At 39.0% G+C, this 12,360-nt stretch overlaps 2 protein-coding genes across 2 annotated transcripts in view; both read left to right on the forward strand.

Annotated features, from left to right (window-relative positions):
* Positions 1 to 7,645, forward strand: part of LOC109826115 (peptidyl-prolyl cis-trans isomerase FKBP16-3, chloroplastic) — a 7,757-nt gene extending 112 nt beyond the window's left edge. Inside the window, exons 2-7 of the mRNA XM_020393088.1 lie at positions 730 to 1,007; positions 5,532 to 5,615; positions 5,954 to 6,003; positions 6,681 to 6,729; positions 6,802 to 6,876; positions 7,350 to 7,645. Coding sequence (XP_020248677.1) covers positions 730 to 1,007; positions 5,532 to 5,615; positions 5,954 to 6,003; positions 6,681 to 6,729; positions 6,802 to 6,876; positions 7,350 to 7,463 — 650 coding nt within the window. The 3' untranslated portion in view covers positions 7,464 to 7,645. The remainder of the gene's footprint in view (positions 1 to 729; positions 1,008 to 5,531; positions 5,616 to 5,953; positions 6,004 to 6,680; positions 6,730 to 6,801; positions 6,877 to 7,349) is intronic.
* LOC109826949 (COBRA-like protein 10) lies at positions 8,123 to 11,434 on the forward strand. The gene is made up of 4 exons (XM_020393960.1): positions 8,123 to 8,874; positions 9,039 to 9,700; positions 10,184 to 10,493; positions 10,892 to 11,434. Exons 1-4 carry the CDS (start codon positions 8,328 to 8,330, stop codon positions 11,344 to 11,346), a joined length of 1,974 nt encoding a protein of 657 aa, XP_020249549.1. The 5' UTR covers positions 8,123 to 8,327; the 3' UTR covers positions 11,347 to 11,434.

A 12,360-nucleotide genomic window follows, 5' to 3' on the forward strand; every position in this document is an offset into this window, starting at 1 on the left:
ATGGGAAACTTGGTATTTTTAGGCGTAAAGATTAGCATTTTCTTATCTGAATAGCATTTTCCCATGTCACACTGAGCAGCCTGAGGACAAATGTTAAGGAATTTGTCTTGTTACGATCATTATCCTCTTACTTCTAGGAAATGGGTATTTCAGGGAATGGGGTTTTTTTTTATATTTTGATGCATTCCTTTTGGAATTCATGTTATTATATCTCATGTTGATTTTTGTTATTCTTTTTTCATAGGGAAAAAAAATCATTTCTTTGCGCTTCCATCCATAACCTTCAATAGAAATTACCCCAGAAAACTTTCAAAATCGCAATAAACCCCCAATACCTTTTGGAATTTCAGAAAACCCCCATTTCTTTGCATATAATCCCCTTAAATTCGAACCAAAAAACAACATAAAAAAGCATTTCGAAAGTTATTGGCTGTGTAGTGTAATTTACCCAAAAGATATTGGGGGTTTAGTGCGGTTTTGAAATTATTCGGGGTTTACTACAAAAACACTGTAAAGTTTTGGGATTTAATGTAAATTACTAGAATATTTGTATGCAAAATTGTCTTCAATTTGTAAAATCTTCCATGTAATGACAAACTATCGATAGGGAAATTAAACCCTTAGGTGAAGAAGGCCATGATCTAAGCATCTAATATACAAACTCTGTTCTCTAAATGAATGCATATGCACGCTTTCATTTACAAAATGAATTACTTTTTGCAAGTTCAGGCTTCAGTAAGAGGGAAAATTGCAGGCACACTGTACTATTCAGACATAAGATCCGAAATTTCGAACTACACTGTTCATCTTCAGAGCATAGGACCAAAGCAAGTAAGACAGGACAATACAGAGATACATGCACATTAACTAGTCGAAGGAATGCGGTTGGATTTGGTCTGGTGGTATCTACTATAGGGTTGAACCCGCTTCGTGCCAAGGGAGCCGGGCTTCCTCCAGAGGAGAAGCCGAGACTTTGTGATGCCGCATGTGAAAAGGAGCTTGAAAATGTATGGTGAGATTACATATCCTTATACATGTGATTGTTCCTAATTGAAGACTGCCATGTTTCTTCTTTAATATGTTTGGGGTTGATAAACGTTGAGTAATGTACTCATCGAGCTAAATTAATTTAGATGAATGTATTCTTTTTGTTATTTTTTTAGCAAACTTATTATTTGACCTAGAAGTATAGGAGACAAGTCTCGGTGTTTTATGGTATATATCTTATTCTCATATAAGTGTTGAAAGAGTATAGTAGGAATGCTTGTTGCATCACAAAGTAAGACCCGTACAAACCACAAATTGGTTTAACATTGTAAGAAAACATAGGTTCATAATAATTCACATTATCAGTTATAGGAAGGAACATGGCACTGAAAAGCTTCATTTCATAGATTAGACTGGGGTCTCTTACGTTGATAAATGCATAGCAATCATGGGGTGGTGGGCAGGAGGCGGGGTGGATGGCACTGAAAAGCTTCATTTCATAGATTAGACTGGGGTCTCTTACGTTGATAAATGCATAGCAATCAAAGGGTGGTGGGCAGGAGGCGGGGTGGCCAGGAGGCGATGCTGATAGGAAGAGTGGTTAGATGAAGGCGTGTCTCCTTAGCCTATAGCTCTGTGCCAGTCGTCTCTAGAGTGGGTCTAGGTAACCTATGGATGAGTTGGCTATGAACGGATTTTCATCAAGAACTAGAAGAGGCATTGCCGATATCTGCTGTTAAGGTAAATGGTCCTGGAAGACGGGTCGGGAAGAGGCGTTTTAAGGGCCGCAAGATGTTTCTAGAGATCGAAGATGTGGGTGTAGAACTCGCGGATCAACCGATCACCCTGTGTGAATGTGGAGATCTCCTGGTATAGTTGGAACACCCAATACATGTAGAATCATTGTAGGTAGTCCAAAAGGGATATGGCAGGGTCGAACCATACAAGTTGAACTCGGATGGATGGTGAGATGGATTGCACGATTGCTGTGATATCTCGATATTCTGCAAGAGTCCAAGTCACTAGGGTCGACTCGTATGAGGAGAGGACAACGACATCCTTGGTAGGATCTCTGGTAGTAGATGGTCGAGTTGGGGGTTTTGAGGTGTCGTCGATGTGTCCCTAGAGGCCATGGCTGTGAAGGATGACTCATAGAGAGTAGGACCAGAGGTGGTAGTTGTTACTATTGAGTTTAACGTCAATGGATTGTTGGTGGAAGTGCACTTCCTATGTTAACATGTTTATCAGATAAGGTGTGATTGGTCGAATGGACCATGGATACCTTAGATGAGTTGTTTATCGATGGGGACTTGCACATAGCGTCGGGGTGTCGGATCAGTCGATGATGGGTACCGTTGAGGACAACATGTGAGGTCGCTAGCGAGCTGTCCTTGATGCTAGGTCGACCGAGGTGAGCTTGTTTTTAGGTTTGGGTTTGGTGCTAAGGGTTGAGATGTTGGTAGTGTAATTTTGGCTCGATTGGTCGAGCGGTGTAGTTATGTGGTGTGGATCTAGCTCGAGTGGTCGAACGGTGTAGTGCGGTGGTGCGGATTTGGCTCTGTTCTGCGAGCGATGGTGCGGAGTTGGCTCAAGTGGTTGAATGATGATGCGGGATCTGGCTTGAGTAGTCGAGCTTGCAAGCGGTGATACGATTCTAGCTCGAGTGATTGAGTGATGTTGCAGAATTAGTCGAGAGGTGCGGTACGACAGTGCAAGCAGTGCGGTATTATGGTGGCACTAGCTTGAGCAGTGTGCGAGTGGTGTGGACGACTTATCGATCAAGCAGCAGCTAGCGGTGGACGGACGCCGAGCAGGGAATTAGGATGGTGGGCTGGTGGGTTAGGGGTGGCTAAGGTTGGCAGCTAGGGTTAGGGTTTGCTAGGTATGGGAGAAGGTCGGGGATGATCACGGGCATCTCATGATCACAGAAATTTCGTAAGTACGAGATTTCGTGATCGCAGATTTGTTGCGTGATGCACGTGAGGGTCCGCACAAGCGGAATTTTGAAATTGTAGGGCTGAGATTTGAGGAGAGAGTTGATTGAGTGGCTCTCATACCATGATAAATGCAAAGCAATTATGGAGAAATGGATATCTTTCTTTATTGATATGATAATCTTTATATACAATGTAAACATAGATTGTTTTACTATCCTACCCGATGTCAGACTAAAGAACTCTACCTATGTAGGAGTTCTTGTCGTCAAATATGACATTGCCTTTCATGTTGAACTTCAGATATGGTTTGTTGACATCCATATATGCTATGTTTACATACATTATTAGGGTAAGAATCCTTACTTGCATATCCTTACATCCATCTATACAACATAATCATACCGCATTCAGAAATCAAACAACCCCTGACCATTAATGTTTATAGAACACTGCCAAATACTTCACCTACTTTTCTATACATTCTCTAAGTAGTTAAAATATAAAAACCAACTACACAAGAATTAAAAGTATGAGGGAATCAAATGTCTATCTCACACAATTAGGAAATAATCATTTGATTACTGCCTGTTTGTCCCTCAAATTGGATGGTTAAAACCCATGCTTATGTCGTGTACATTGAAAAATGCAATTTATTTCGTCAATCAAAAGGACTTGCGGTACTAGGAAGTAGAGACATTGCCAAAGATTTGCCAAAACAAGTTATATATATATTATAATATATATATATATATATATATATATATATATATAGTATATATATTATATACACTTTTGCAACAAGTATATATATACTATATATATATATATATATATATATATATTATTATATATAGATTAATGGGTTATCTTTGTCATAGGAGGGGATTTACCTGCATATGCACGCCTCTAAAATCACATGATTTGAGCCCCGCACATTATGAATTGATCCGACTGCCGTTCGAACTTGATTCTACATATTCTAAAAGCCCAAACACACAAGTTTGGGTGAATTCCGTCGTCGTTTGACTCTCCATCGAGCCATGTAGAAAAGTCTATTCATTGCAAAACCTGTAAAAGTTGATACGCAGTGTATGAAGGGTCAAACTGACGACGGTGGTTCACCCCAAACTTCGGTCGTGTTGGGTTTTATGAATATGTAGCATCAAGTTCAACGGAGCGGCATCTATCCATAATATCGCTCAATCATGTGATTTTAGAGGCGTCAATGGGCAGGAAATCGCCCTCCTATGACAATGCATACTCATTAAATCTAATATATATAGTATATATATATATACTATATATATATATATATATATATTATAATAATATATATATATCATATCCTATTGTTCAAGAGGGAAATCCCCTAAATTGGGCATCCTTGTCAAGCGACACGCCGAAAAGGGCAGCGGATTTCCCTCCTTTGACAATGTATATATATATATATATATATATATATATATAATATATATTTAGTATAATATATAGCATATATTATATATATTGCCTTAAGGTGACACATTAGAGTTCCAGCCTAAGACGCCGGCCTAAAATCACATCATTCCTCAAAAAAATTTTGCGCATCCGCTCCGTTGAACTTGAATCTTCATGTTCTTAAACCCAACACACTAATTTTGGGGTAAACCCGTCATGTTTTGACCCTTCATCCACTCACCGTAATTTTTAAGTGTTCGAATGCAATAGAACTTTTTGCCACTGGTCTTCAACGAGCGGGCTCAAGAACATGACGGGTTTCACCCCAAAATTGATGTGTTTGGGTTGGAGAACGTGTTAGCATCAATTTCAACGGACGCGGATCAGTAAAAAAAATTTTTAGAGGCAATGAAATGTGATTTTAGGCCGTCCGTCCTTAGGTGGAATCTAAGCCGTGTCACCTTATGGAAAACATTACCCATAATATACTATATATACAATATATATATATATAATACATATATAATATATATATATATATATATATATATATATTTTTATATATTATATATATATATAATTAATTATATATATATTACATATATATATATATATATATATATAGAGTTCTCCTTAATCAATTTGTGGTATCTATCTCAAAATATCAATACTATGTACCACAAGGAAAACATGAGACAAGCAATCCTTACTTCCAATATCCATGCAAGACCTGTGATTTTGTTAATATTTTTCAATAAGCTGAACTTTCAGATTAAAACTACGCTCCCTAAAAATGAGCACTGATCAGCTTCATCTGTTTCACATCTGCTAAATTTACAGAGACAGAAAGCAGAATAGGTGTTTAGTGCATGTCGATTTAGAATGCAATGTGACACTCAGGAGTTTTTAAAGCTGGAAGTAGATTTTCTTTTTAAGATTTGTGATGTTTTTTATTCCTTTAAACTTGTTTACGTTCCAGTTTTCAAATCATTGAATTAAACTGTACTTATTCTGAGATTCGAAGTTAAAATAACATTTCTGTGGTTAGGCTATAATCTGGAAGTTTTTTGTCACGCAATCCCTGTAGACTGAGTACAGATTTGGTGATAGTTTTGTTTCTTTGCTCTGGACTTAAGCTTGCTTATAATTTCGTTTCTTTGGTCTGCCTAGGTTCCTATGGTTACTACAGAATCTGGTCTGCAGTACAAGGATATAAAAGTCGGTGAAGGTCCAAGTCCACCTGTTGGTTTTCAGGTATTTTCTTAGCCACTGACACAAAGCTACTCGCTCTGTTGCTTCATTTTGTAATTTCATTCAAACTCTTTTTTCAACCTTTCGCTGATAAATAATTATGATGTATTCCATCCTGAAACTGGCAATTTTAACTTTTAGGTTAAAAACTTAATTGTATAACTCTGTAATTTGAGTTGCACCAGCAGATGGTTGTGTTTATATGAAATATGAAACAACACATTTTCTTGTGGTTTCTTTTTTATTTATTTATTTGAATTGTGTCATTATCATAAATATTGAGTTTGTGATTAAGGAATTAATCTTGTGAAAATAATGACATCTGTGTACTTTCATGACAGGTTGCTGCGAATTATGTCGCAATGGTGCCATCCGGGCAAATTTTTGACAGGTGAAAAACTTTAACCAAAAGTAATTATTATGCTCAGAACTGTTTTTGCATCGTACTAGTTTTGGTTTTGAAAGAATCGATTCCTTCAAGTTTTGTAAGGTCTAATTACCTTAAGTAATCGGTAATTAGGAGGCCTGGCCACATAAGTGACATATAATTAAGATTTGGAGTATCAGTCAGTAATGATATGTATTGCCGTCTCATATAGAGCTTTGCGATAGGAAATCAAATCCAGTTTACACCATGAATACTACCGATACTTGTTAATAACGGTAGAACCTTCTTTTCGGATCAACCTACTAAAATCGATTCATGCATAGGCCGCTAGTGCATTTAGACATAACAAACTTTTTGAAGCCATGAGAGCCAGAAGCCTAGACCTAATCTATGCACCATCAACTGCAATATAGCATATAGCTGAAGCAACTTTACATTGTTCAAGAGTAAACTAATAGCTTTCTTTAATATCAATTCGAGCATTTACAAATTTCCAATTAGGCCTGGTGATTATATGTTATAACTGCATCTAGATGTGGTCTTCTTTAGTATATTTTACACTTGAATAAAATACAACTATGTATAAGGTTTTGATATGAAATCCTAAAAATTTTGATTGCTTCTGTTTGTTTATCATATTCTCTCTCTCTCTCTACTTAGTACTGTCTTATGTGTTTCAGTTCGTTGGAGAAAGGTCTGCCTTATCTTTTCCGTGTCGGTGCTGGTCAGGTAAATTAAAAACTGTTTGTATAGTTACAATTCTGCATCTTCTTTCTTTCACTTATAACCTAGTTAAAACAGGTAGTTAAAGGACTTGATGAAGGAATCCTGAGCATGAAAGTTGGAGGAATACGCCGCCTATACATACCAGGCTCAGTAAGTTCCCTACTTTTCTACTCATATTAACTTAGCATAAAAAAAGGGTTGATTGCGTATAGACCCCTTATACTATTGCCTAATTATAGATGGGGCCCCTACAGTTCTATTCTTGCTGATCCCTGAGTGAATTTATCTACTCCTTTACTCTCGGAGAAAGAGAAATTTGTTTTTGAAAACTCTACGGGGGGTAAAAGACTAAAAAAATATCACTCGGGGGTCTATCAGCAACGATAAAACTAAATGGGGTCCATCCACAATTGGGCAATAGTAGGGGAGGTCTGTCTGCAATGAACCCCGAAAAAGACCTCTTCTATCATAAATCCACAGGCTTAGTCCATGATCTTTATTAGTTTAGCCACACTTCCCTTTTGTAACTCAGAAATCAGTACACAGGACATTCTTCAGAAGTCCCAACATGAACTTAAAACATTTTTTGTCCTTGTTCGTTTTTTATGTATAAATATCAACAGCTAGCATTTCCAAAAGGCCTCACTTCTGCACCAGGAAGGCCGAGGGTCGCCCCAAACAGCCCTGTTGTTTTTGACGTTAGTTTGGAGTACGTACCAGGCCTCGGAGATGAGTGAACTTGTTCCATCTTTCATTTTTCTTTCAAGGGACGCGGCACAAATTGATTTCATTTGTTCATGCAACATCGGCCATGTATTCTTTATGTTTCCTTGAATCAAAGATTTAATCATAATCCTTCTATGTTTGTACTTATGAATTTGCCCAGCACCTTGAATGAGATTTTTTTTTCACTCGTGAATGAGATTGTGCATGTCGGAAGAAAGGCACGCTATAATGTTCATCTTTTTCGGTAAAACCATTGGTGTCTGTGTACCGTGAACGATCTGTTCGATGAAATGCACGCATGCTTTCATTGCTAAACTATTAAAGCAAATAGGTCGTCGATGCAATGAGATTTCAACTGTTCTACGGCGGTAGCAACAGAATGTAAATTAAAAGACACGTGGCATGCCTTCTTAACCAAACTTAGCTCCTCGGCATGTATGTTTTTAAGGGCGTTTTGGGGATTCCAAATGAAATTTTACCAGAAAATATGTAAGGTGGTTGAAACTCACCTTATTAGAATATACATTACTTTCCTCTATTTATACAAAGACCGTTGTCACTCTCTCCCCCTACCCCCGCCCTTTTTCCTCGGTGTAACTTAAGAGGATGAGATTTCTTCTGACCAAGCCCTCTCCTTTCTCCTCATTTTCCTCCTCTCTCTCTCCCCAGTTTATTCTTTTCCATTTTCAAACCCCTTTCCTAAAATTTCCATCCCCAAAAACAACCAACCAACCACCCTCAAATACAAAAACTCCCCTCAAAATCCACCAAATTAACAACATTCAAAAAGAGCAACACAAATTAAACAAACCCCATGCTCCTCTCCTCCCCTCTCTTGCTCTAAAGAGAGCCTCCCCTTCACAAAACCAAGAAGAATGCCGCCGTCGAGAATCTCGCTTCTCTTCGGGGCATTCTTCTTCTTCCTGATCTCCTCTTCCCTCTCCCAAGACTCTGACACCATCGAATCCCCGCCCCCACCCGGGCTCGACACGTGCGATGGGGTCTACATCTCCTACACGTTCAACGGGCGAACCAAGGAGTACCCGCACGTCAAGAATGCGTCGGCCCAAGCCTACGCGTTCAAGGCGAGCGCGACTGTTCTAAACGCGATGACGACCGAGCTCAAAGCATGGAGGCTTTTTGTAGGTTTTCAGCATAAAGAGATTCTTATTTCGGCGGGAAACGCGGTCGTGGTTGATGGATCGGATTTTCCGGTGAACGCTGAGAATGGGACTACTTTCATGGGGTATCCGCAGATGGATTTGCCGAGCTCGATTGACGTTGCTGGGGATTTGAATCAGATTCAGGTGCAGATTGACATTGTTGGGACTCAGTTTGGGCTCAAGGGGAATGCTGTGCCTATGCCTAAAAAGCTTGAGCTGGTTAATGACGGGTTTAAGTGTCCAAAGGCTACTAACAAAGGTATGGGGAATGTGATCAATGATATTATTTGAATCCTACTCTGGTTTTGTTGTTTTTTCCCCCCATGAAAAAGTGGGATTTATTGCCAAGTAGACAACCAGAGCAGAAGGGAATACAATAGAACAATATCAGGTCATGAAAAAGTGGGATTTTGCAAAATGCAGGTGGATTCATGAGCGCATGCTGCATCAGAGACCCAAAAATCAAAAAGAAGAAGGTCCCACCCGTAAAATTCCTCCCCCGCCAGTTCGGCGACCTGAATATGATGTACGACGTCCTGACAACCTACGGCAACAACTATCAGGCCCAAGTGACTATCGACAATCTCAGCCCCCTCAGCCGCCTCGACAACTGGAACCTCACCTGGGAGTGGATGCGCGGCGAGTTCATCAACTCCATGCGAGGCGCTTACACCTTCAAAAAGGACGGATCTGATTGTCTCTACGGCGAGCAAGGCAAGTATTACACGGATTTCGATTTCTCAAACATCATGAACTGCGAGCGAAAGCCTGTAATTACCGATTTGCCACCGGAGAAGGAGAAGGATGACAAGATGGGGAATTTGCCAAACTGTTGCAAGAACGGGACGCTGTTGCCGCCTGTGATGAGTGCGAATACAAGCTTGTCACAGTCGATATTTCAGTTGAACGTGTTCAAGATACCGCCAGATATGAATAGAACTGCGCTGTCACCGCCGCAGAACTGGAAGATTAACGGGGTGTTGAACCCGCATTACACATGTGGGCCTCCGCGGAGGGTTAGCCCGACAGAGTTTCCTGATCCGAGTGGGTTGTTGTCGCATTCTTACGCCATCGCTAGCTGGCAGGTGAGTGGTTCTTGATTATTGTACGATCATAATGCGTGCATTTTCACTTCTAATATGTCACGATAATCTCCATCGAAATTGCTATTTACGAGTATTTCAGGATGAGTCAGGCGTATTTACAAGGTTTGCTTCCCGCATATCCGAAGCGTCAACATAATTTTGAATCCACTTCAAATGTTTACAATTATTTCAATCTAGCAACGCGTACTCTTTCTTTGGATCCCACACAAGAACTTTGAATTATATAGAAAATCTTATAATATTAATGAGATCAATAGAAGGAAGAGTTTGGCTGAAGAGATAAGACTTTGTATGATATGTTGTGTATATAATTGTGCGCATGAACTTCCTGTAGAAACAGCCAAAGAAACTGCGATAACGATCAACATTGCCTTAAAATAGCTGAATGTAATTAATCCTTTTTTCCATCTTTTTCGATGTTTTTCTCATGTTTGAATGTGTCTTATGAACTGTAACGATCAGATAGTATGCAACATAACCAGTCCCAAAGCGAAGAAATCGGGCTGTTGTGTATCTTTCTCAGCCTTCTTCAATGAATCTGCAGTCCCATGCAGTACTTGTGCCTGTGGGTGCTCTGAAGAAGATACCTGCAATCAGAACGCAAGGTCTCTTCTAATCCCTGCAAACGCTCTCTTGATTCCCGCTGGGAACCGGACAAAGAAGGCAAAGGCTTGGGCTGAGCTCAAACACCTCGACTTCCCTAAGAAACAACCTTGTCCTGATAATTGCGGCGTTAGTATCAACTGGCACATCCAAGCTGATTATCGTAAAGGTATTTTTCGTCGCATTTTACTTCAATTAAGCAAAAGAATTGGAAATCTTTTGTAAAGTTGTGTTGATGGTAGGACACATGAGGCAACACCGATAAATACAGATACTGATTGCACTTGGTATGTGTATGCTCTCGCCAAAGCATACAACGAAACTACTGGGGTAGTAAGTTCGAAATAAGAATACTACAGGCGTTCTATATCGAAATAACCCGTAAATATATATTTTAACAGAAACAAAGGTGAACACAGCCAACTAAATATATATATGCTTCATTACTTCAACATATTTGATTTCAGGCGTTCACAAAGTTTCAGATTAAAATCAGCATATAGTCTCAAACACACATGTATCACTATCACAGTATCCTAATCAAAAAAAAAAAAAAAAATTCACCAGGATGGTCAGCAAGGATTACTCTCTTCAACTGGGGAGACTACACATTCAAGGACTGGTTCACTGCTGTAAGAATCCCAAAGGCTTACGATGGCTACGAAAACGTCTACTCATTCAACGGAACAAAACTGCCCAAAATCCATAAAACCCTATTTTTCCATGGGCTGCCGGGCCTTGACTATCTCATGCCAGAGGTTGACGGAGAAGACAGTAAGCCAAAATCAGAGTTCAGGGTTCCCGGTAAACAACAGACCGTGATATCTTTTACAAAGAAAGAGACACCGGGGATTGATATTTCGAAGGGGGATGGATTTCCTACCAAGGTCTATTTCAATGGAGAGGAGTGTGCATTGCCAGATCGTTTACCGGTAAAATCTGGAGCTTTGAGTAGGGCAAAGGTTAGGTTTCTGCTGCCGGTGACGGTTACGGCGGTTGTGTTGTTTCTGTTGAGCTTGTAGCATGTCATATAACATGTACATTTGAAGTATTATGAGCAAAGAGAATGATACGTCAAATCTTCATATAATTTACTAATGATTATTAGAAGGAGATTCAGCGTATAATTGATAACAATAGTTGGCACTATGGCTTGATTAGTTTGAGTAGTTTGCTTAATTATAGTAACAAGATCGCTCACCTATAGGGAATTATGAACAACAATGGATTTAGTTTGCAAATTATTGGCTAAATTCTTTGCTTTAGCTTTAAATATTTGTTTGCTGTACCTTTCTTCGTTCTGGATTTTTTTTTTTCCTTCCGTTTTTTTGGTTTTAAAAATCAGATATCAGGTACTATTTTCTGATTTGAGCTAGGCTATTATTGTTTACGGCATCATGTGGATGCAATCAATCCAAATTTAAAATTGGGATTTCAACATTGAAAAGCCAACCGTTGGATATGATCTTATACACATGAGCTATATTTAAACAAAATTTTAAAAGATTTCAAATGCATTTCAAACCATGTATTAAGGGGATAAAAACTAGGCAACCTTATGAAAATTTCAAAAAGTAGTTTTGATACGTATGATAAATGGGAAAATATGTCAAAATCCTTTGAAAATTTTATTTCTCAATAGTTGATATATGGTAGATCTCATGCAACAGTTTTGGATTGATAACATCAACATCTTGTATATTATAAATAGTAATCTAGCTCAACTCTATTTCCAAGGTTTATCATTTGTCAATTGTCATCTTGCTCAGATTGTCCAGGCTTACCTATCGGATTCAATATCGGTAAAATGCCATCCGAAGTTTACCAGTTTGACTGACTTTTAACTTTCATGCAACGGCATATTCTACTTAAACAATATCCTAACAAATGGAGTTCATAACAAAATCAAGAAGCTCATGAAGACAAAGGTAGCAAGAGGCGCAAGTCCCCGAAGGAGTTCCCAAATCCATCTCAACTAAGGGGGTGTTTGTTTCAAACCCTATAATTTTAAGATATGTATTTCACCATGGGATTTG

The sequence above is a fragment of the Asparagus officinalis genome, chromosome 10 (assembly GCF_001876935.1).
Source record: "Asparagus officinalis chromosome 10, Aspof.V1, whole genome shotgun sequence".
Taxonomy (NCBI): domain Eukaryota; kingdom Viridiplantae; phylum Streptophyta; class Magnoliopsida; order Asparagales; family Asparagaceae; genus Asparagus; species Asparagus officinalis.